The sequence below is a fragment of the Actinia tenebrosa genome, unplaced genomic scaffold (assembly GCF_029948245.1).
Source record: "Actinia tenebrosa isolate PJP-AT-01 unplaced genomic scaffold, QUT_ActTen_1.0 PGA_scaffold2__45_contigs__length_23673736, whole genome shotgun sequence".
NCBI classification, from domain to species: domain Eukaryota; kingdom Metazoa; phylum Cnidaria; class Anthozoa; order Actiniaria; family Actiniidae; genus Actinia; species Actinia tenebrosa.
This window is the reverse complement of record NW_028292579.1, coordinates 13,002,000-13,028,660: the sequence shown is the minus strand read 5'-3', so window position 1 is coordinate 13,028,660 and position 26,661 is coordinate 13,002,000. Positions and strand designations below refer to the sequence as shown.

Sequence of the window (26,661 nt, the reverse complement as noted above, 5' to 3'; positions counted from 1 at the left end):
GACGATCGTTTTATCTTTAAAGATAGGTATGGCCAGATACTGTGAGACAGGATAGAAAACTGATAGAATAGAAAATATTATATTCGACTATGAAGTGAAACCATGTTGACCTGCAGAGTAACAGTAGACTGATGATGCGAAGTGTCACGCACCCTTACATGTAGTTTCTCGACTGAACTACTACAGTATAAATATATAATGCAATTCATGTTTAGATATTTTGAAAACTGTTAAGCCATCTACATTGAAAAAGATTTTGTGAACTACCTGGAGTTATTTCATTGTTTCTGTTATTTACATTTGATGTTTCTGATTTGGAAACGACCTGGAAGAATTTTGCGCGGCACGGACTCACATATTCATCCATAAATACATCAGATATTAATAAGAATAATGCTAAAAAATTTAAGACTTAAAGGGTGTAGGTTCATATAGTGCTCAGAGTTACTGTATGTGAAATCTATAAGTTTTTGAAACTAATTTATTACACTTGATTCTGAGCGTGACAGCCTAATATGAGGTTTTCCCTAGGTTGCGTTTAACTTCTCGCTGCTTTTCTTTTTCTTAAAATAATTCAAAAATAATATCATTCTTGAAGTCTGAAGTAATTAACATCCTCTAACCAGAAAAATGAGGTCTTTTGAAAGCGTATAAACGGCAAATTGGTCATAAATACCAGTGAAATCTAGAGAGAATGAGGAAACATCTAAACCCAACTTACTCCTCTTACGTCACAGCCCAGTCCTCTAGGTTATCATTTTACGCGGCCAGAGTCAAAGAAATGCCTATTTTCGCACTTTTGACCGCTCGAAAAAAATAGAAAGAAGGGTCAGAATCAAAAAATTATTTCGACACGTTTCTTAGAATAGCTTATATTTGGATATAAAAAAGTAAAAAAAAAAGGGTGATAGGCACTTTAATATTTAATCAATAATATATATTAATAATACTAATTTTTATTATTCTAACAGTGACCCATTTTTTAAAAATGTTACTAACTTATCAATAACAACTATTAATATCCAAGGCATATTTAATACTGTGTATAAATGTATCGGCATTGATAAATGCACAGTATTTAATTTGCTGATTTTCTCTTGCATATCTAATTTAACCAAGCATGTTTTATTAACTTATAGCCTCTCACAGTCATCGTTCTTCTTCTTCTTCCTCCTCTGAACCTTCACGGCGGGGGATACCGCCAATTACTACCAGTAGCCCATCTGCTTTAGATGCAACCAAGTCACTTTCATGTTCCCCTTTTGGCTGCTCTTCGCCTAAAACAACCCAGTCATTAAACCGTAAAGGAAGCTTTCGATTAAAACTTAAACGAAGCTTGTCCAAGAAGCGCAGAAAATCTCTGCCTTCCAAAACAAATTGTAATAACTGTAAACAACACGAAGAGACAATAACAAAATTAAATGACTCTGGTCGTAAATATTCCTCTCCCACCATGTCTGGAGAACCAAGGCATGCATCACCTGAAAGACTATCATCTGCATCACGTTCAGATACGAGTTCATTAACGGAATCATCTCCTGCGTCACTTGGTGATGACTTAGAATCAACACTTAGTTTACGGTCAGAACCTCTGATTAATCATTCAGAACGTACTCCAAAAGAATCCAATAAAGGTATTCAATTGTAAATGATATTCCACACTGACTACATAAAATATAAACTACTGTTACAAAACAAATCAAAAAAACATTAAATGGCTTTTCAACTTTTATTTTGCATTATATATATACTTGATTGCAGAAAGGTTGTAGTTTATATTTATGCATATATACAAATATCTAATGAGATGCAAAACTTAAAAAACTCCCAAAATATGTTTATGTACATAAATATATTTTAAAAAAAGGTTGAAGGGGTGAGGGGGTGAATGGGGATCAGTTATTGGCGATTGCAGAACCGAAAGGAACTGTGGTCATACTATAAAGGACACATCGACTCAAGATCTAAGGCCTTCACTGAACAGTGCAGGCATTGTTTAGGTATTTAAGAAATGTTTATGAAGGAATCCTTATTACCCAACAGTTCCTTTCGGTCGTGCAATCACCAATCACTGACCGCAGTTCCCTCCTTCAACCTTTTTTGAAATAGTTGTATCTTGAAAGTTAACGAAAATACTTTTATGCCTTACTTTGATGCAAGACACATCAAATATGCCTAAAAATTCTCTAATGATAATGTTGAATAATATATATCTCATTGTGCTCAAGTCTTCTTTTTTTATTCTCTATGGATAAAACATCTCAAAAACATTTTTGCTGCGAGCTGTCAGGCAAGCAGCAACACTAATCTTGGGTTTCCTACATAGATGTTCCCCCTGAGTGAAGTTAGTATTATATAAATACCAGCTTACTTTTGACCGGTATTACCTCCTGTAGCTGTTTACCTTCCCCCTATTGCTAAGCCATCCTTTGGTTTTTATTTGTTTTTCTTATATATGTACTTGTTAGAGACAGCTATACTTGTTTTCAGTATTATTGTGGTTAGCTACATGTACAACTATGACAAACAAATCAAATATAGAGGCAGGCTCTAGACAAACAATAACAGCAACCATAAATACCCTTCTTGCCTACTCGCAGCACTTAACTTGCAATTTGCAATGGCTACTCTTAAAATATGAATGGACTGGTACAAAGTTATTCAATTTTTTTTCATGTTTTTGCATCTAATTAGGTACTTGTTTATATGTATAAATGTATCCTACAACCTTTTTCAATCAAGGGTATATATACACACCTGTTTTCAAAAAGGTTTAGATAAAATATATGAATAAAAGTATATCAAAATTATATCAGAAATTTTAGGGTATCATCCCTGAAATTTTTTCCGAGTTGTCTATGACTCGGGGTTTTGGACACTAATTTCAGAGATGGTATCCAATAATTTCTGATATGATATGATGTACTAGGATACATATATATTTTATCCAAACATTTTTTAAAAATAGGAGTGTGAGTATAACTATAATTTATTTTAAATTATTTTTAGCGATAAATTTAAAAACTAATGAAATTTAATTTAATATTATTTTTTCTGACAGGCCTGGCCTGTAATATAGTTTATTTGTCTTAACGTCAGCTAAGGTTAAAGTTCTTTTGTTGCATGCACTTTTTTTTAGATTGTCATACAAGATTTAATAATTCTTAAATTGTGTAGAGAAAGAATGTATTCTGCACACAAACCAGTCTTTGGACTGACTATTTCATAAAGGAACAGTTGTAAAGCGCATGGTTGTGGCAAAGGCTAATGGGCTACTGGTTTCTTGCATCTTTCAGCATCAGCTCTCATCCAAACCTAGGGTCTCTTAATTTCACTCTGACAAGTATTACCTTCTATCAACTCTATTGCTTTTTATTTAAGCTTTAGTTTATCATTTATTAATGTTTTACAGAACTAACATGTATTAAGGTCACACCATCTCAGTAAAGTACCTCTACTACTTACTCATAGGAGAAAAGAACTAACCAAGTTTAAGGAATAAGAATGAGTTGGTGTTTTACGGATCAGGAAATCAGAGCTCTGGCCTTGGGAAGAATCAAAGCTGAAACAGAATTCAAAATGTTTTTGGTTTCTAATTTTCATTTGCTCACATGGATTTAAAATGATTGGCTTTCTTTACTACAAAGCTCTTTCAGAGTTTAAACCTTGCTGCTAATTTATTGTTTATTTGCCTTTAGATTGAGCACTTTTGATTTTTTCACACTACAAAAAAATTTATATGACTTAAAGCATGTTATGGTTAAGTGCAATGCTGTAGTTTAGTAACTGGTCATGCAGTCATTCTTTGGGATCTGTTGACAGCTTTAATTCTTCAGATAAAAATACACCAATATGATAGAACTATATACATAAGATGGAAAAGTAAAATAAACTATATTAACCAATCATTTACTTTAATCAGGACTTTAATCATAATGTCACCTTTTAAAAGGAAATCTATAAATATTCTTTAAAACTCTCGTTTGGATTTCTGTTTTTCTTGACAAGTATTGGTGTATTTAGACAGCCAAAGCCTTTGATTTCATTCCATATCTTTTATTGTTGTAAAGATACTGTTTTGCTAAGTGAAGTAGAAATCTAGTACTATACACCATAGCTAACATAGCTGGTGAATCTAAAGGCATCGAAGAATGCACTAGCACACAGTAACATTGATATTATGATGACAAATGCATGTTGTGGTTGAACAGGACAAACAACTCATGCAAGACCCCAGATTGATAAAGAGACTTATGTTCCACCACCACCACCACCTCATGCAACAGCTACTAATGTGAGTAGAAAAACAACAATATGGTATGTATTATGTCTGAAACAGCACAGAATAACTGTGCCATCTTGAATGCAGCATTTTCTGCAATGTTAACATATTGTGACATTATTCTAAGAAGTGCCCTATTTAAATAATCCTCCCATTAAAGTGGATATCAACATGAAATAAGCATGTTGTACTACTTCAACTTTATTTCTGATAAGTGGGTTGTTACCACAAGAAACATTAAGAAGGGATCTTTATGAGTTTTTTTGCACTTGAAGCTATAGATAAAATAACAAATGTAAAGCTACCAGAATAATATATCAAGAGTGATATTGTCAAGAAAGATAACCAACATTGTGTATTGATTGGGAAATAGGCTACGGCACCACAGCAGAACCATGCAGGACAAGATGAAGAAGCATTACCACCAGCAATCCCAACACGGCCTGAAATTACTAAATCTAAGGTATGACAATACAAGAGGCCTGTCGGGCAATGTGGGCATAACATTTAAACTTTTTAAGCCATATGTCATTCCCCTGAGGATGGTATTCCTTCTTCAAGCTCCATTTGTAATGGTGTGTCATCTCAAGCATAACAGGGCCCAACAAAGCACCATACTTAAGGGAATGCCATGTGATATGAAATGGTAAACAGTATTTGTTTAATATTTCTTATTTTTAGATATTTCTATCTTTCTATTTCTATTAATTTATTCTATTTCTGTGAATCCCAAATGTCAGCTAAGATTGACTTGACATACATATAACTTATGATTGTAATTGATTTTTCATCTCTTTTCTTTGATACTGAGTATGAAACTAGCTGATATTTTGAACACAAAATACAAAGAAACATAAATTACAAGTCTTAAAACTTACCTTTTATTGGCACAATCAAAAACTCCCAACTATTTTCAATCATTCTTTTCAGTATGCAAAAAATATACACAAATACAATACTGCACATTACGCTTCAAAAGATAATTTCCATAAGCCTTGCTTTTGTACTAACACTGGCAGACAAACTTTTCTTTCAATAGTAACAATATTTTGGCAGGATCGACCCCCTGAATTCAAACAAATATTTATATACTGTTTCAAAAAAGGGTCAAACAATATCTACCAAACAAAATTATTTGTCCTGTGGAAAAAAACTAAATTGATTCACTTTCAATATTTGTCTTCCTCTTTATTTCTCGTTCTTGTTATGTCTCTTCGCTTTGCCATGGCACATTTGTCACCTCCGCTTTTCTGCTGCTTTTCTTTTTGTGTTACTGTCTGAAGCTTTTGAATAAAATTATAATTTAAATTGCCTAGGGTCCAACTTTGAAAACCTTACGGTTCCTTTAGCCTCTAGTCATTTCCTTGAATGTAAAGCTTTTTCTTTCATGAGAGATAATGTAAAATAAAGCTAAATTATGCACTAAAAAATGCACTAATATATATATATATATATACATATACAGCGATATGCAGAAATTCTGATCCTTTTGTACAAGTATATCACAGGTATATCAGAAATTATGGGATATCCCTGATATTTTTTTCGGGTTGCCCATTTGTAGGGCTTGTTATGACATAACTTGTTACCAGTCCCCCCCCACATGTATACATACGGGATATTCACCCAGATACGTTATTGAGTAAAGCATGGCGGACGATCACCAAATGTTTTAATTGTTTGAAGTATATTTTAGCCTTTCATCGGTCACAACATTGGCGACGAGGAAAACAAACCGGAAGAAAACAAAGGTAAATTATTCTTCTCGACATCCTAACAGTTGGATTCGACGAAAACAAAAGAAAAAATCGCTCGTAAAGCAACGAAAGAGTGTATACAGCGAAGACAACGAGACTACAAATGGCCGACGAAGCACATGGAGCCCAAGCTATCGCCCAAGCACCGACGATACACGTCGTTACCGAGACAAGAAACCTTAAAACTCAACCTTTTATCGCCCCAGAAGAAGCCAATGCAATCGGAAGAGAGTGGGAAGACTGGCTAGAAGACATAGAAAGAGAGTTTAGATTCTTCAAAATAACTGACCCAGTCGACAAAAAAGATGCACTTATCATATATGGAGGTAAGCAAATCGCAAGATTAGAAAAGAGCCTTCCTGATCCAGATGACGGAAATTGCTACGATAAATTGAAAACAAAGCTCAATAACCATTTTGTGCCGAAACAAAACAAACACCATGCCAGATATCAATTCCTCAAGATGAAACCTACAACCCACGAGTCCATAACAGCCTACACAGCTCGACTCAGAGAGAAAGCCCAGAAATGCGAGTTTGGAGAAGTGCAGGATGAGAGAATACTAGAGCACATCATCCAAACAATCGACGATAAAACTCTGATACAGAAAACTATCAGTAAAAAATGGAATTTAACCCAATTCCTACAAGAAGCAAGCCAGATAGAGGACGTGAACCGTCAGGTAAGAGAAATGAAAACAGAACAGAGAGCAGGAGAGAACATCGCCAAAGTGGAGAGCAGGAAACCTTCCAACTACAGACCACAGCGAACCAGACCAAACAACCGGGAACAGAACCAGCCTAAAGAAAAGAGCGGACAGAGTAAATGTCGAAATTGTGGATACGAACACAACAAACAGGATCACTGCCCCGCCTTCGGAAAACGATGCAACAAGTGTAACAAATGGAACCATTTCGCCACAGTGTGCCAATCTTCCAGTAACAAGACACATTACCAACCCAAACAAAGAAACCATGGGAAGGAGTATACCAGCAAGAAGAGGATAAAAAGGACAGAAGAAAAAGAAGAATCAACCAGTTCAGATGATGAATATTTTGAGAAAGCTGTTAAGTCAAGCCTGACTGCGAGAAAGGTCAGCGACACAGAAAATAACAAGAAAACAATCACAGTAAGACTAGATGACGTGGACATGAAAGCAGAACCAGATAGTGGAGCGGACGTTAATCTGATGGACGAACACCAGTTCAAAACTCTCACCAACAGAACCAAGAACAAGATAACACTGAAACCCAGCAAAGCTAAACTCAATACATTGCAGCACGAGCTCAAGGTAAAAGGGGAATTTCAAACAATTATCAGAAACCAAACCTGTGGGAAAGAAGCAAGATTTATCGTCGTGTATGGACGAATACACTCACCCCCTCTTTTATGTAGAGACACTCTGATACAGCTTGGAATGATGAAGATCCAACAAGATGGAGGACTAACGGCATCAAATGACATGAGGATACCAGATGGCAACCAATGCATAGGAACAGTGAAGCAGCAGAAAGAAGAGAAGGAAATGATGGACATTGTAGACAAGTATAACCATATATTCGAAGGTATTGGAAAGATATATGACCACAAGAACAACAGGGAGATACATGGGAGATTTAACATGAGACCAGAAGCAGTCCCAATAGCACAGAAACCGCGTCAAGTCCCTTACTACCTACAGAAACCCTTCAAAGATTGGCTGGACCAAGGTGTAGAAGAGGACATCTTTGAAAGAGTCCCAGAGAACGAGCCAATAACTTGGTGTTCCCCAGTAGTGGTCCAACCTAAACCAAGCTTCAATAACACTGCAAAAGAGGAACTCAAACCTCAAATGATACGTGCTAGTGTAGACCTGCGAGGGCCAAATAGGTACATGGAGCGAAACAGGATAACACAGCCACCCATAGTTGAAGATTTCATACACCGATTCCATGATTGCACCATCTGGACCAAGTTAGACCTGCGGCAAGGATATCATCAGCTAGAACTTGACCCAGGATCTAGATCAGTTGCTACTTTCAGTACACCATGGGGTAACTACAGACCCAAACGACTGGTATTCGGAGCGAAGGCATCCCAAGACCTATTCGACAACACAATGCAGAAAGTCTTCGGAGACATACCAGGATGCTTGAACCAGAGAGATGATATACTTCTAGGAGCAAGAGACTGGACGACACATAACCAGATTTTAGAAACTGTACTGCAGAGAGTTAGTGACTTCGGAATCACACTAAACCGACAGAAGTGTAAGTTCGGGAAAAGAGAGATCCAGTTCTATGGGTACAAATTTAGTAGAGAAGGACTCCACCCAGCAGATGAGAAGGTGCGAGCTGTCAAGGAATGTGCCAGACCAGAATCTAAGTCGGAAGTGAGGAGCTTCCTGGGCATGACAGGTTACCTTTCCAAGTTTATCCCCAGATATGCATCTTTGACAAAGCCACTGAGAGATCTGACGCTGAAGGAAACTAAGTTCCACTGGAATGAAGAGAAAGAAAGTGCCTTCCAGCTGCTTAAAGACAGCATTTCAAGTAAAGATGTAATTGCATTTTTTAATCCAAGGCTACCAATGATGGTAAGAACAGAGGCCAGCTACAACGAAGGATTGTCAGCCGGATTGTTCCAGAAGACAGAGAAGGGATGGCAACCAATCCACTTCATAAGCAGAACTCTAACCAACACAGAGAAGTTCTACAGCCAAACGGAGAAAGATGCTCTATGCGTGAAATGGGCCAAAGAGAGATTCAGCATTTATCTCCTTGGTGCCCCAAGATTCACCATAGTGACAGCACACAAACCACTGCTAACGCTTTTCAACAAAGCCACTGCAAAACTCCCACCACGCATTGAAAAGTGGGTAATGGCTATGCAAGACGTTGACTTCGAAATGAAGTACCAACCAGGGAAAGATGAAGCTGACCCCCTCGATTTTCTGTCACGGCACCCACTGCCAGACATTGAAGAAGACGACACGGAATACACAGTAAAAGCTATCATAGACAAGGAACCAACGGTACTCATTGACAAGATCAGATTAGAAACAAGCAAAGATGAAACACTCCAGAAAGTAAGAGACATCATCACGAAAGGAAATTGGGAAAAGCACAAGAAAGAACCTGATATCACACCATATTACTCAGTGAAGGAGGAACTGTTCATAGCAGAGGATCTAGTGTTCCGAAACGACAGGATAGTCCTACCAGCCAAGTTACAGACCAAGGTTATCGCAATCGCGCACGAATTAGGACACTTGGGATCGACCAAGACCAAGCAAATGGTAAGAGCCAAATACTGGTTCCCATACATGAACGCGATGATAGAGCACACTGTAGGACAGTGCTATGAATGCAAAATCACAACGAGACAAGCAAAAGAAAAACCAATAAAACCATCAGTGATTCCAGAGAAACCATGGGAAACAGTAGCCACAGACTTTGGAGGACCATACCCGGATGGTCACTACAATCTTGTGGTGGTGGACAAACGAACCAGATACCCAGAGGTGGAAACGACATACTCAACAGGATTCAAGCCCACCAAAGAGAAACTAAAGAAGATGTTTGGACATCACGGAATACCAAAGAGACTGGAATCAGACAATGGACCCCCATTTAACTCGAAAGAATTTGCTGACTTTGCAGAGGAAGAAGGCTTTGAACACCATCGTGTCACACCATTACACCCGAGAGCAAATGGCGAAGCAGAAAGATTTATGCAACTATTAAACAAGACAGAGCAAATTGCCCACATCCAAGGCAAAGACAAAGCAGGAAGAAACATTGCTATACAAGAAATGTTGATGGCCTACAGGGACACACCACATCCAGCAACCGGCGTGTCACCATACCAAGCTATGACAAACAGACTAATCCGCACCAAACTAGATTACACTCCACCAATCAAGGAGAAGCCAAGTCAGCCAGACAAGATCATCAACGAAAGAGATAAACGATACAAAGCTAAGATGGACAAGAGGAAAAGTATCAAGGAACATTCATTCATCAAAGATGACTACGTGCTAGTGAAGCAAAGAAAGGTCAACAAATGGTCAACACCATATGATCCATCGTTCTATATTGTAACCCAAATTGAGGGATCGACAGTGACAGCCAGACGCATACATGATGGACGAACACTAACACGAGATGCAAGCCATTTCAAACTTGGCAACACAGTAATGCAGAACAACGATAATACGGACAGAGAGGAAGAGGAAGCAGAGTTAGAACATGATAATAAAGATTGGAGGGAAGAGATACTGCGGAATACTACTGAGATAGATGAACCAAAGCAAGAGAAGCAACCACAGAACCCTACCACAGATAGAGGAGACAAAAACGCAACACAGAACAGAGCAGCCGACAAAGAACCACATCCACAAAGCCCCCACCCAAGAGCTGAACGAACCAAAAGACAGACCAGAAGACCAGCGTATCTGCAAGACTACATCCCAAGATAAGAACATTAATTAAGAGTTATGAACTATTGAGTTACAAAATGTGAAAGAACATTTGTTGTTTTCAAATTTTTATTGTGATTTATTTTCTTTTAAATTATACATCTGTAAGAAGAGGAGATGTTATGACATAACTTGTTACCAGTCCCCCCCCACATGTATACATATGGGATATTCACCCAGATACGTTATTGAGTAAAGCATGGCGGACGATCACCAAATGTTTTAATTGTTTGAAGTATATTTTAGCCTTTCATCGGTCACAACAGGGCTTTCTGAAAAAAATATCAGACATGGTATCCCATAATCTCTAATATACTTTTGACATAGTTTTGTGTATATACAAAAGGATCAGAATTTCTGCATATCGCTATATACACTCGATTGCAGAAATGTTGTAGTATACATTTATACATTTATACAAATATCTAATGAGATGCATAATACAAAATAATCATTTTCAACGCTTAAAACCAACTGATTTATAATCTGTACAATCTAATAGACAAGAAAAAAATATTTTGACAGTCATTGAATGAAACAAACGATAAATAAAGCGATTTTTCTGTTTTGCATATCATTATCTGAATAAATTAGATATATGTATAAATGTATACTACAACGTTTCTGCAATCGAGTGTATATATATATATATATATATATGTACAGCGATATGCAAAAATTCTGCAAAAGTCAAGAATATCTATATATCCATATATAAACTAATTTCCAGATTTCCAGATTTTTTAATTATAACGATTTTCAACCAAAAGTTAGTCAAATATCTAGTATTAATGCTCACAATGTACACTATGATTATATTTCACTGAAAACATTGTATTTAACCTTTATTAAAACGTTTTTTAAAATTGAAAATTACCCATAATGCACACGATATATCGGTATATTGTTATTCATTTTATTTACAGAATTTTTGCAAAGCGCTGTATATATATATGGAAATGGAAAATAAAGATTATTATTATTATTATTATTAATATTAGTTACCATAGCAGTGTTCTTCACAGAATTCAATAGAAATTGTTCAACTGCAAAATGATTGGTCAGTAGCTTGGCCATATATATTTGAATTTAAACACTGGGCAGTCAAGCATGTGACCATACATTGTAAATAAAAAGCTGTAATGAAAGTTTGAGGGGTTAGTGTTAGTATTGGTCTCATAAAATGTGCAGTTTTGCTGGTGTCATTCATTTCCTGATGTTATTTAAACCCTTTCACTTTCTTTGCAGTATATTCCAAATGAGCCCATCAAAACTAAACATGAAGATGAAAAAGGTTGGTGGATTATTCAATAATTGCTCATTATTTTATTCAGTTTCATTTGCTATTATTATTATAACTTATGATTTATATATACCTCATTAACAATATACCAGGCACATACTTATTCATTCTGACCATTGAAATAATGGCTCCAATAGTTCATAGCAACCAAGAAATACAAGGTATAAAGCTTGATGATAAAATGGAAAAAACAAAGTATCATTACAGAACATCCTGCAAACTTTAAAAGAATTTAAAGCATATTCATCTTTACAGTTGAATTTGGACAAGTGGGAGGTCAGATGATTTGGAATGGAAAGAAATAGTTTAGTGGTGTGAAATTAAGACAAAAATAGACTTAACACTAGTTGACTCCTTGAATTTTACGATTTTAGGGAAAGTCCTTGAAAACTCCTTGAATTTCTGCTTAGATCTAGTTGCCCACAATTTTTGATATCAACCAAGTGTTACTTAACTTTTATGAGAGGTACTGGAGACGACTTGGAAAGTCAACCATAAACTCCTTGAAAACTCCCAAACACCATGTAAAACCATGGCTTAGTTAGCTGAATATACAAGCTTCTTGAAAATTTATCTTTGGGTACTTGAATACTCGTTGAATAGTCCTTAAATTTGATGTGGATACCTCAGCAAGAATCCTGTTCTAAATTCCATCTTATTTTATTTTATTTTTAGATAAAAATTAGGCATAGCACTTTTTTGTCACTTTGGTAACTAGCTTAGTCCTGTTCCTTCCCTTGAGAACAAAGGCCCTTGATGTAACCCTTGGTACCTAGGGAGTTTGGAAATGTATTTTTAGTTTGACATTTTTATTTGTTTGCTTGTGTAGTAAGTGAACACACTGGCAAAGCACCACATCCACAGGCAAGAGAGAAGAAAAAGAAAAAGATGTCAGATGAAGAAATTATATGCAGACTTAGTACGTACAAAAAGAACACTTCATATCATCCCAGTCCTGCATGTACAATGATCCCCAGTTTGCCCAGCTGTGCATTGATCTGTTGTGCTCAAAGTCATGGGCTCAGTCCCTAGCTATATCAGATATTTGACCTATTCTGCCTTAATAATAATATCTACGAATAGTTAGCCAAGTTTGTATAGCTCAGGTGGTCCCTTCCTTGCAATTGAGTTTTTTTAAAAGGGGCAGCCACAAGTTTAACACTGTAAAAATGCACCCCCTCTAAATATGGAGTTGGATTTTAGTATCTGATGTTTGTGACTGTCTTTATAGGGACCATTGTCAGTATTGGTGACCCCAAGAGAAAGTACACTAAGTTTGAGAAGATTGGACAAGGGTATGTTTGATATTGGCTAATTAATAGGAGGTCATGCGTTCCAAGCCTCAGCGGCCGTGCTATCACTTGGGGAGCAGCAGTAAGGGGGACTCGCGGTCAATGTCAAAGATTTACGGGTTTTACAGGCGGTTTAAGGAAGGCGCCGGCAGCGGGAATAAGCCGTGCGATAAGTCCTTACTGCTGCTGTGTTGGGAATCAAAGATAAGTGTTTATAAAAATGTACGATATATATACGATGCATGAATGTAAAAAGTTCACCAATGACTTCTGTATAATTTGCCTAAGATCCAAAGTTAACATACCTAAGCCCAAGGGTTTCTGGTGTTGTGGTAAGAAAATGCAAATAGAAGACGACACGTCAGCACAGTGTTACGAGTGTGGTAAGAATATTCGTAATGCCGTACCAAATGCTACCAGAGAGCAGTATTACGCCAATGGAGGTCGTAAGAAAACGCCATATAAGAGAATAAAATACTTCAGGGACTGGATGAGTCATATCCAAGGTTTACATCCGATATATTTAAGCGACGAAGTAAAGAAGAAAATCATAGACCATTTAGAAGAGCCAACCCCACAAAGCCTACGGAAAGCGTTGAAAAAATTAAAGCTAGGGAAATATTACAAAGCTATTCCCTATCTTTTGTCTGAAATTACCGGTAAGTCTATTCCTGAGGTTTCTGATATGACAAAAGCCGAGTGGATGTTTTGTCGGCTGAATAAGGATATTCCTTATTATCCTGACGTAATTTACGAAATATTTTACAAAATAGACCCCAACCACCCCCTGTTAGGATGGATTCCGAGAAAATAAAAATGCAAAACTGGCGTTTATTTTGCCAGAAACCCCACTGGGGAATGCATCGCGCAGAACACCAAGCTATCCCCAGTGGGGTTTTTTGCATTTTGGGCTTACGGGGCTTATTTCATCCCGCGCCAGAGGCCCTCTAGTACATACACATATATCTTTCTTACGACCCACCAGAGGGTAAACTCCGGACAGCGTCCCGAGACACCCCCTGACTTTTCCTCACGAAACCCCCCATCGCGGGGTTGAATCGCACTTTCTACCCCTCCCCCCACGGTTGCTGTGAGTGGGGGAGGCTTTTTTTTCACTCACAGCAACCGGTCCAAATGCATCTACAGCGAGGCTCGAACTCGGGACTTTAGGCCTCCCCAGCCCCAAAGTCCACGATCACAAGCGAACGCCAGACACATCTGGACGCTTATGTATGTGAAAAATATTATATTTAATCTGCATAATTTCTAGACTGACGTTCGATATGTAAATAGAATCCCGTCACGCTCTTTTCGAAGCAGATGTTTACTGAGCAAGCTTTCTTTGAAGCTCTTCTTTCGCTTCTTGATAGATCTTTTTGCGAGATTCCTCGGAAAGATCTTTTACGATTGTTTTTTTATTCCTTATGTCCGTCTTTAATTTCTCGTATTTGTCTTCTTCGGCCAGAATAAGCGAGAATTCTACGTCGTCTATCTTTCTGTCACGCAAAGCCTTTGAGACAAGATCGGTAATAGTATTTACTTTAGCCCTAGATAGAGCTATTGTCGTGTCATGCTTGGATATTTTCGTGGATAGCTTTTTCATAATACCCGTAGCAACAGCCGAAATAATACCACAAGCTGCCCCAACGCCGGCCAAAGGAACTCCAACGATTATTCCCGGCCCAGTAAGCGAAGTAGCAACGCCAGAGCCCGTTAACACAACAGATATGGATCCTGAAGTTATCGCAATCTTATGTAGCGTACTCCGGGCTCTAACGTACTTTTTTCTAACTTTTTCATAGTGTTTTGCCTGCCCTTCCAAGTAAGCCAGGATTAAGTTCGCTTTATTCAGGCGAAAGTTTTCGGCGTTTAGTTCGTTAGGTGTAGTATAGGGAACATCTGGGTACAACTGAGGTGCTGATGGTATAACATCCATTATATATACTAATGTACGACGCTTTTGGGAATAACGTAGAGGAGCAGCCACATCACGACAACCGGGATTACTGGAACTGGAGGGCCTTTAGGAAGATGTTTCCGCATGCAGACCCTAGTAAGTTCGAAAGGAGACCCGATGGGATTTACTATAACGGCTCTAGGATGTACAGCAACGAGGATTTGAAACCTACGCTGGTCGATCAGATAGACTCTCAACTGAAGAATTCTGGTTATATCGAACATAAGCCCGTGCAAGGTTGGTCAAAGGAATTATTGCTGGGTACCAGTACTTATCAGATACTCGCAGTTTCATTTGATAAACACCCAAGCTTGGACCTAACGCTGAACATGCGGGTCTCTAACAACCATTCCTTTCCGTTAAAGGTGCGAGATATCTTCAAAAACGTACCCATTAATCATACCACCGCCAAGGAATCTCATGAATGGTTAAGCGGTCCTAACATGCGTTATTGGCCGCAGCAGTTGAACTTTGCAGTTTGGTGCGCCACCAGTGGCTGTGGGGTAAGTGCAAACTTGATGAAGAATTCAATATTCATGTTTCACTTCCACTTCACGGTTAGAAGAATACTACATGAAATGGGTGTTATTGCGCTGCCGGGAGATGCCACGTTTTATCCAAGAGATAACAAATACAGCGTGCCGGCCTATAACAGGCTTTGTAAGGAGTTCGGTGTTGTAGGGAAGGATTTCCGATGCACTACCGGTGCTAACAATGGTTTGGGGCACATTTGGGCTTATTGGGGGATTGGCGGGCATGTGCTAAGTGATAAGGAAGTCCACGCGTTGAATTTACAATGGACCATGGCTTCCCACCCAGAAACCCATTATCACTTGAAGAATGAGTGGTGGTGGTTGGAGGGTCCAGTTAAGGATACCAAGCAAGTCCGCGATGGACCTCTGTTCAAAGACGAGGGTGGTAAGTATGCAGGGGCCAATCCACTGATTATTAAGATTACCAACGACGAGCAAACGAAGCAATATCTTAATTTCATACCCCCAGAAGGTAAAGGACTAACCAAAGCCGGCCTTGCCCGTTTGAACCGCAGCATAGAAGCTTACGTGTATTCTATCCTTGGGGCTCAGGTAAACACCCGATCTAGCATAGTGGGAAATACGGGCGCCGCAGAAGAAACGCGAGCCGAAGCTTTGATTCTATTCGAAAGTTCAATCTTGGAGGGCGACATTAGCAAGGGCGTACAGCGTTACCAACTAGCTATACAAAATTCTAAGGCAAGGTTGGACTATGCAGTAGCCCCGGGTTGTTGGTTAATGCCTAGTAATTTATCTATAAATACTGGCTCTGTAGTAGGATACAACAACAAGCTGCAGCGAGCTACTAAGGATATGAAGTTTGGGGTGAATGACGTGAACTCTGACATGACCAAGGGCATTCCACGCTTCGTAGAGAAACCAAAAAAGGAACACGCAGAAAAACCATCAAAAAAGGCGTACGTAGAAAAGCCGCCAAAGAAACCAGTAAAGAAGGTTACCGAGGAATATGACCATAACTTACTAAAAGCCGGCTTAGCAGCTGCAAGCATTGGTCTGAGCTATTATATATGGCGATGAACAACCCCTACGTAGCTGGAGTAGATTGTGTCTATACGACTTACACAGGCGAGAAAAAATACACCCAGGCATCTTGGGTTGATGTCACGGGCATGTCCGTGAATTTGAACTACTCAGGAAAGAAATTGATCCTTTGTAGTATTTGCATTGGCACGAGCAGCCATGCCAACGTAGGTTTCAGGTTCCTGGATGAGAATGGCATACTGCAGCCTATGCGTACGAAAACGAACAACAGGGAGCCTGCGCATTTCTCCGTAGAGCCGCCAACGAATAGCGCTGAGAATCTTACGACTTGGACTTTTCACATGGTTGCTGATTGCCATGGGAAGGTAAAGCTGCAAATACGCGTAGACGACACTGGGAGCGTTTGCGTAAATAGCATAGAAAATCAAAGGGATACGACCTATAACCACGAGACCATAAGCACTCTTACGGTGCTTAGCCTTTAGGCCTGAAATATATGAATCCACATTGGAAGGAAGCCCATTACGCTTATTACTTAAGGGATGAGCGGTATACTGATCACACCTGGCTCGATATTGGGATGTGGGTTGAAGTTGGAGGTCTTGCGTTGATCGTTTGTAGCATTAACGTTACCTCGGGGCGGGCGGGAATCATAGGGTTTAGGTTTGGTTGACGAGAATGATGAGCCCTTAGCTCCTTATAGGGCATTGACCAACAATCGAAGTCCTACTCATTTCTCGGCGCAGCCATATCCATTTAGTAATGAGGCGTTTTACGTGGCTACGTTTCAAATGGTAGTCAATTGTAAGTATGCTAAGTTACAGATTTACCCTGACGGTAGTAGCAATCTTGGTTATTATGCTTTCATAAATAGCACGGACGGATACGCTAACGCCCCCGACAGGACCTGGAATCATAAGACCATTTCTACTATGACCGCCATACCGCTAGTTCCGCATTATCAAGGCGGCGCGAATACTATCTTTACTTATCCCCAGTCGAGGATGCCTCGGGCGCCCGACGACGATAAGCCTGACATAATATACAAGGATAAGATTAACCCTTCATCTTCTTCAGGAGTACCACTCCAATAGCGACGACCAAGATCCAAATGTTATTCCCCACGAACTTTAGCAGTTCTCCGCCGGCCCTAAGTGCCAAGGAAACAACCGAACCCAGCAGCCCAGGAAGACCGGCTGCCATCTTTTTTCCCAAGTCCGTCAGTCCCTTACCTAATTTCTTTACGCCCGCGCCCGTAGCCTTAAGCGCGTTAAGGATTACCCCTACTACGCTCGAAATAGCGACCGCGAATGCCAGCGGAACGCCATACTTCAAAAGGGCTCTTTTTACCTTTTCCTTGGTGGTAAGCCCCAGCTCCTTTTCCAGCTTTTCCTTTTCCACCCGCAATTCCGCAAGGCGTACCTCTAGATTTTCTATTTCCTTTTGAGCTGCCTCCTTTTCTTCCTCAGGGCGTTCTTGATCTTCGATTACCCCCCGCTGTCGTTCTATTTCATACTCTAAGTCTTTGATGGCTTGATCTTTCTGTTGAATTTGATCTGTTTTTGCATTGATTTCAGACATTAACATTCGCCTTTCTACCAAGGAGTCAGACATTTCAGCCCGCAGGTTTTCGCTTTTTACGTCCAACGCCTGTAGGACAGCATTGAGTTCTTCTCGTATTTCTTCCCTTTCACGCAGAGCAATATCCCTTTGTTCTTCCCTTTTCCTTATTTCTTGATCTCTGAATTCAACTACCTTCGCATACGCGTCAGCCTGCCGCTGTCTTTGCTCCTCATATTCTTCCTCCCTTTCCCGCAGTGCTTCCGTTGGAGAATTTTCCAAGTCCTCCCGTACTACGTCTAATGCGCGCAGGGTCTGGCTCAACTGGTTTTCTAATTCTTTTATTTTTTCATTTTGTTGAGAGGAATTACTTTCTGCGCTGGCAAGTAGTTTGCTTAGCCTTGCATATTCTTCATCTTTTTCTTTTAACTCCTTTTGAAGATCCTCAGCATGTTTTACCGCGTTGGTCCTTTCGGTTAAGTTGTGCAGCCTTTCTAACAGGCTTCTAGTAGCACGCTGAAAGCCTCTTAATCTCAAGACGTCACCCCTAACGTTGCCCTCCTCATCAAAGAGGTTTTGCGGTTTTGTCCAGCGGTCTTTGTCGGGAAATCTTAAGTCTTGGACGCTTATGAGGACTTTGTTTCCCTTTTCCGTGAGCTTTACGTCGTCAGCATCAAAGTTGTCGTAGCGCAGCTCTAGCTCCTGCTTTGCACACTCTACGGTTTCCCGCGCGGCTGCTTCCGGCTCGCCCATGTTTTGAAGCTCTATGTGCTCACGCGGAAACGTGTACTTGCGTGCTTTGGGATGTCTTAGGGCCTTTGCAATCCTATCCCTTAGGGAATCGTCGACTTGTTGGGTGGGAAGCAGCGGTTCTTCATCACCGTCGTTAATGTCAGCCTGACCTTCCTCAGTGGTGGGATCAAAGTCGGGGTCTGTTCCTTCTACTTCCATTATATATGATAAGCTCAAAGTTAAATCCCAACGTATTACCTAAGCAGGTTGGCGGGCTGAAGGCAGAACGCACCTTTCATCGAGTCACCTTTACCCCCAGCAGCGCAAAGCCAGGGGAAACCCTGTACGTAGGCGTGCCCCGCCTAACGGATAACCTAGTCTTAGTTCCTGGCACCTTGGCTTTGAGGTTTGACCTAGCGGTGCAGTCAAGCCCCACAGATGAAAGGATTATCGTTAACAACGTGGGTCGCAACATCGTTTCTAAGATGAGAATCAAGTTTGCTGGGGAATCCTTGCTGGACTTAAATAGGTACGATCTGTATACCACCTATAAGGATCTATGGTTAACGGCATTTGACCGCGCGCAAAGGATAGAACAAGGAATTGGTAGTGTCATTCTACGTAAGGTCCGCACACCTACGAAAACGCAACCTACTGACGGCAGCGGAGAAACCGCAGTGGCAGACGCAAAGCGAATAAAGACCGCCTATGGTAGTAAGTATGTCATACCACTGGACTTTGAAGTAGTCACGAATCACGGTGTGTATTACCCAAGACAGTTATCCGAGCTACAGTTTGAAGTAACTTTAGCAGATGCTAATAACATCATTGGTGGGCTAAGCACTGCACTTACCACAACAACCCCATACTCTATCACCAACTTAGAGCTACAGTACGAAACGGTGTACAGCGAAGAGCTGGCCCGTAGCGCTGGCATGGAGTACAGCTCTGGCAAGGCATTCCTTTACGACCACGTAGTGATGTATAAGACATTTAGCTTCTTGGATAAGACGGATGAGGTTATTAACCAAAGCATTAACCTCCCCCGAAGAAGTCTCACGGGGCTGGTGTTGGTGTTTGCTAACCCCTACGAGGCCGGTAAGCGCGACTCCGAAGCCTTTCACAACCCTAACATTACTAACGTCGGCGTGAATATCAACGGCGTTCCAAACAAGGTTTACTCGCAGGGAATAAAGCCCGCAGACATCTACAGGGAGGCAAAGCGTAAGTTTGGCGACCAGGTAAGTCCCGAGGAATTCTTTAAGGATAAATATGCGCTGTGGATCGATATGCGCACCATTAACGACGAAGACCTACATGGGCAGGGTTTGCGTCTAGTAAATACGCAGGACGGCATAACATTGGAGATCAAGCGCACAAAGAATGCCGCTGCGGGCGACGGCGACAAAATAAACTGCTACGTCTTCGTCGTGTCTGACGCGCAACTGAGCGTAGAAATGAATCAGCTAAAGAGCGTTGCATATTAATGTTAAAATATTTCTTAAATATACAATGCTTCGCGTATTTGAAAACAACGACACCAAACTGCAATGCATAGTGCAAGGCGAAACTTTGTACTTCAAAGCAAAGGAGGTGGCTTTGGCGTTGGGCTATGAGCGCCCTAGAGATGCAATTAGAGCACACGTATCTGAGAAATACCAGAAAAAATGGGTTGATCTACAAGGGGCTGCGAATCACCGCTCCTTTACTACGCAACCAAATGCCGTGTTTATATCCGAACCTGGTTTGTACGAACTGATATTTAGCTCCAAACTACCCAAAGCTGTGGAGTTTCGTGATTGGGTCTTCGAAGAAGTCCTACCCGCGCTAAGGAAAACGGGTAAATATGCAATAGAAAGGCGGTTTGGCGGCCCAAACAAGTTAGTATTTAAGATCGAAAATGAAGCCGACCTACACGCGAAGGTCGTCGACTACACACGTAGGTTTTACCCCGATTTCATCATAGCGCCGGGTCTTGGCGAACTTCAAGATTCAGACAGCAAGCGAATAACCTGCTGGCGAAAAGGCTACCAAGCCGGTCAACCCGACCTTTTAATCCTAAATGCGCATAAGAAATACCGCGGGTTGTGTATTGAGTTGAAAACCCCAAAAGGAAACGGCGTCTTATCCGCGAAGCAATCTAAGAAAATCTCACAGCTTGACGTAAATGGTTACCTAACGATGGTTAGCAACGATTACGACATTATCTGCCGTGCCCTGATGGATTACGCGGATGGTATTCGTATTCCCTGTAAGGGCTGTGTAAAGCGGTTTAAGTCCTACGCCACTTTGAAAACGCACCTAAAGATATTCCATAGGTATAATGAAGCTCAGCTTGACTCACTGGCGTGATCTTGTCCACGGTAAAGCATACGAAATAAAAAATTACGTCGTCTTCGAAGACATCGACCGTTTACGGTTAGTCCTCAAAGACTTAGAAGGTAAGGAATATTCCCTTTGGGCGCCGGATTGCGTGCGGTACGTAATTCAGGGCGAGGAATTCACCCACTTACGCAGCTATGGTAAGGTAAATGGCCGATGGAAGTTTGACATTGAAAGAAGAGTCACTCCATCTCCTCTTTGTAGTTAAGCGCGTCTGCTAAAGTCCGCTGCGCTTTAGGATCCGCGGAGCACCAATGCCCCACAAAGGATCCTTCGGAGAATACCCTGTCGCAATGAAGGCAGGCGTATTTTTTACGCGGCTTACAAGGGGTAATGCAGTCTGCAGGTAGTTCGCAAGTAATACAGTCCATATATTGAAAGGGTGATTAGGGCGCCCCCAAAGAATGCCGTGAAGTAGGCTACCATATACTTAGGGGACTCTGCAAGGCCCCTTTAAAGGGGTCTTTATTTTTATTTATTATTATTCATTATCCTTAATAATAATAAATAAAAATAAGGATGGGATTTGAGACTCTTTGCGCAAACCCTACCTTACTATTAAAGGCCCCAAGAAATGCTATTTCAAAAGTGTCTCAGAATGTTAACAATAAGGTTAAATCTTTGTTAAGTATGTGTGGAAACTATTTCAAAGAGTGTCTCAGAATGTTAACAATAAGGTTAAATCTTTGTTAAGTATGTGTGGAAACTATTTCAAAGAGTGTCTCAGAATGTTAACAATAAGGTTAAATCTTTGTTAAGTATGTGTGGAAACTATTTCAAAGAGTGTCTCAGAATGTTAACAATAAGGTTAAATCTTTGTTAAGGCAGTTGAAGATATGTTCCTCTTCTCTAACACAACCACAATGATCGCACTCCTGCCTCCAATACTCCCTTTTAGTCCACGGAACGCCTTGGGCGCGTTCAAAAGAGGGGAAAGTACGGACTATCTTCTTATGGTAATCTATGCGATTCCTTAAGTAATCCTCTTTATGCGGGCAGCGACACATCAAATCCGCACATTGGTAGCAATCCACGCCTTCCAAGTCGTAAGCGCGGGAGAGAAACCTATAATTCACTTCATGCGTTCTCCGGTGCGTCTGTAAACGTTGACGACTACTAAGTATCTTATTACAGAAACTACACTGTCTGGTTCGATTACAGACGCCCCTTTTCAGATGCTGCTGCATTTCGAAGGGGTTGTGGAATTCCTTATTCCCACAAATGCGTTTATCCTGATGTTGTTGCATCTTTTGAACGGTGCTGAATTCCTTACCGCAATCCTTACAAGCGTGGCTAAGGGGTTTCTTTGTACAAACCCCGCGACGAACGTGGTATTGAAGTCTTTGTTTGGTGCTGAACACCTTCTTACACAACAAGCAGTCCATATATACTTAACAATATCTTAGCCTCCATTTAACATCCTTAACAAAGATTTAACCTTATTGTCAACATTCTGAGACACTTTTTAAATAGTTTCCAGGCATCCTTAACAAAGATTTAACCTTATTGTCAACATTCTGAGACACTTTTTAAATAGTTTCCAGGCATCCTTAACAAAGATTTAACCTTATTGTCAACATTCTGAGACACTTTTTAAATAGTTTCCAGGCATCCTTAACAAAGATTTAACCTAAACGTCAACATTCTGAGACACTTTTTAAATAGTTTCCAGGCATCCTTAACAAAGATTTAACCTTATTGTTAACATTCTGAGACACTCTTTGAAATAGTTTCCAGGCATCCTTAACAAAGATTTAACCTTATTGTTAACATTCTGAGACACTCTTTGAAATAGTTTCCAGGCATCCTTAACAAAGATTTAACCTAAACGTCAACATTCTACAGGGGATATCGCATGAAGTCCTTAACGGACTCCTTAGCCCACGTCGCCATCGTCACCAGCGCGCCAAACCGTTCTGCACGCTTCAGACCGCACATTTCATCGTACAACTCCTGCACACGCTCTTTTAACCGGTCTATCTCCTCCCTTTGCATTTCTATGGTGTCTCTTTTATCCTTTGCGTCGCCGGCAATCCTTCTTACTGCTTCCACTGGTTCCATCTATATATGAATCCAGATCACATACCTTACAATGCTCTGATAGTAGGACCCACCGGCTGTGGAAAAGCACAATTTGTCGTGGAGCAGCTATTAGGGCCCTTTAGATACCGCTTCGACTATATCGTGCTGCTCTGCCCCACCTACAGGAATAATGTTACCTGGGAAGGCATAGGCAGGAATGATGATGACTTCTTTGTAGATATCTTAGACCCTAACGAGTTATCCGGCCATCTTAAGTTTTGGCATAAGCAATTCCCCAAGAATACACAGACACTCCTCATACTGGATGACATCGCCTGCGGGGACGACGTAAAAAGACGCACCTCCGAATTGGTGAAGCTTGCTTTCAGCGGTAGGCATGACAATATCAGCGTTTGGTTACTCTCGCAGCAGCTTACCAGCGTCTCTAAGCCCTTTAGGGAAAACATAGGCTCGCTTGTCGTATTTTATACTCCGAGCAAGTCTGATTTGGAAACTATCCTTTCTGACTACGGCGGCGAGATATCCAAGGAACAGTTGCACGAATACATGCGGCATTTAAAAACGCACCAACATTCCAAAATGATTTTCTCTTTGAGGTTTCCTTATGACGTTAATGTATATGGAGATTGAGCAGCTCTTAGATGAAGTCCCCACGCAGTTAGATGAAAGTAACCTCAAGGAACAACTTAACATCCTTGTGTCATCTGGGAAGTGCAAAGAAATGATAGGCAAGGAACTTACCCATGAGCAAGTTAATAAGTTGTCAGAAGAGGAAGTCAAAAAGTTCCATAAGAGGTACGAGGCCGCCCTTGCAAGTAAGACCACGGACGCCGTAGCAGACTCAGCCATCCGACTTGCCACCAAACTCCTTGGACTTGCGCTGCCCATAGACGACGTGGAGCAACTGCGGAAGGACATTAGCGAGGACTATGTCATCGCCCAAGAACTTAAGATAACCTGTGGGTGGTTGTCTTTGAAGTGCGGTAAGTTAATGGCAGTCGCCTCTGCGGCACTTCACGTAGCTCAGCATGTCGACTTGAAGGAGGTACTGGTGTCTTGGAAGGACTTCAAGAAGGACAGAGAAGTCGAAAAGGTCTTCCAGGCAGCACTTACTGAGGTACCTGATCAAGTCGCCTCAAGTACTTAGTCAAGTCGTTGTCAAGTCACCTCAAGTACTTAGTCAAGTCGTTGTCAAGTCATTGTCAAGTCATTGTCAAGTCGTCATCAAGTTACTTGTCAAGTCCTTCAAGTCCCTTAATATAAGATGAGTGGCACCGAAGAACAACCACCCGTAGAAGATACCAAGATTACCAAGGCTAAATCTGCAGGCAGAGTTGCCGCGGGAAAGAAGCTCGCAGAGATGAACAGGAAGAACAAAGCCAAAAAAGAAGAAAAGGTGGAGGAAGAGGAATCCTTTATTAATCCTGGGTACGTCATTGGCGCGTTAGGAGTTGCTATAGCAGCAGGCAGCCTTTACTTACAATGGCGGGCTACGAAGCCAAAAGTAAAGTGGGAGGCCCCAACATATCGCACACCTGTGGAGGTTAGAAAAAGCAAAATCCCTGAAATGGAATAACCTTCTCGCTTTGTAATATAATGTCGACCGCGTTGCTGAAAACTGTTGAAGAAGCAGCTATTATTACTTCTATTGTTGCGGGTATTGGTTGGGTAGGTAAGAAAGTGCTCAAAGAAGACTTTACTGAAGACCCAAGCAAGAGCTTCGCTAATTTTGCTAAGATGACCGCTGCCGTAGGCGGGGCTATCATGCTAAAGGATTACCTACGAAAGGAAAAGTACCTGCCTAATGTATAATGGTTAGCTTAGTCGCAGGTGGAGTTATTGCAGCTTTAGCATTTACAGGGGCTAATTATGGTGGTCAGTATTTGGATAGATTAGTCAGAGGCGACAAAAGCGGAGATTTAGCCGCCGAAAGGAAGAGACACGACTTAGCGCTGGAGAAATATCAGCGAGACGTGGAGGCTTGGAATAAGAAGAGACAAGCCTACAGGGATTGGTTGGACAAGAACTACCAAGACAAAATGCAGGCGGATAAGAACTTCGAATACACAGACTACGCCTTTAAGCTCTATGCGCAAACACACCCCGCGGCATCGATGGGATTGAGAAAGCCCCAGTTCGAGAATTACTATCAGCCTTCTAAGAAACAAAAAGATAGCGAATTGGTCTTCGTAGGAGTCGCAGGGCTGGCAGGAGGCGCGGCCTTGGCGTATCTAATATAATGATCGTCTTTTTGGAAAGCGACAAGAATAACTTTACTACTTATCTGAATCCTCCCATCAAAGCCTGTAAGGTTCGGCTGGTTAGTTGCTCTTTGTACAATTCTTGGTATAATTTGATTAATGGCTTTGTCATCGGAACTTCCGGCACCAAGCCAAAGTTACCAGATTCCCATTACACCCCCATAACACTGGCTAAGGAGCTAGCAAAGCATGGATATACTCTTACCACAGGATTACCCCATGAAATGAAATTCAAGAAAAATAATGGGAGCGCTAATTTAAAGGACAGTTCATTGGTAGAACTCCTGGGCCTTACTAGTACCACGATAAATAGCGGCAGTACGTATGATGTGAAATGGAAAGTCGCATCCTCTTACGAAGTCTATTGCGACTTGGTCCATAGTTACAACAATGGAGAAAAGTCTTCTCTTATGTCCAAGTTTCTACCCAAAGGTAATCCATTTGACCCAGTAGAATACACTCCCATTTCTTTGGAATATGATTTGTCTCATTTGGTAGAAAGCATAAACATCACCATTAAAGTGGACGGAGAGACGGTGGATTTCAACGGACGCAAGATCAATCTTGTCCTATCCTTCACTTGATTCAAGTGAAGCGCGATTCTATTCATATAATGGGCCGCGTAGAGGACAAACTCAAAAGGATTTACTATGGGCCTGAAGGCTATTGGAAAGGAGCGTCGGCCATCAAGAAACTCGCGACCGCGGCCAGGGTATCAGAAGAAACGGCTAAGAACTGGTTAAGAAAACAAACCCTCTGGCAGGTCTATCTTCCAGTGCCCAAGTACATTCCCAGACCCAGCTTCACCGTAAATACCCCCAATGAAGTTCATCAGGCGGATTTGCTTTTCTTACCGCACGACAAGGTGAGAAAGAAGACCTATAGATACGCTTTGGCCGTAGTTGATATCGCAAGCAGATATAAGGACGCCGAACCCATAACCAGCAAGGATTCTGGGGAAGTCGCAGAAGCCCTAGGTAGGATTTATAAGCGCATCTTGAAATGGCCTAAGCTGCTGCAAGTGGATGCGGGGACGGAGTTCATGGGCGTCGTTACTAAGACCCTGAAAGACCACGACACTAAGATTAGAAGAGCCGA

At 40.9% G+C, this 26,661-nt stretch overlaps 1 protein-coding gene across 3 annotated transcripts in view; it reads left to right on the top strand.

The window, feature by feature from the left end:
- Positions 1 to 26,661, top strand: part of LOC116290823 (serine/threonine-protein kinase PAK 2) — a 53,304-nt gene that overhangs the window by 15,549 nt on the left and 11,094 nt on the right. For all 3 annotated transcript variants that reach the window (XM_089033979.1, XM_089033981.1, XM_089033982.1), the window contains 6 exons: positions 1,140 to 1,634; positions 4,212 to 4,294; positions 4,656 to 4,745; positions 11,747 to 11,792; positions 12,631 to 12,720; positions 13,033 to 13,096. In XM_089033979.1, coding sequence (XP_088890105.1) covers positions 1,140 to 1,634; positions 4,212 to 4,294; positions 4,656 to 4,745; positions 11,747 to 11,792; positions 12,631 to 12,720; positions 13,033 to 13,096 — 868 coding nt within the window. The remainder of the gene's footprint in view (positions 1 to 1,139; positions 1,635 to 4,211; positions 4,295 to 4,655; positions 4,746 to 11,746; positions 11,793 to 12,630; positions 12,721 to 13,032; positions 13,097 to 26,661) is intronic.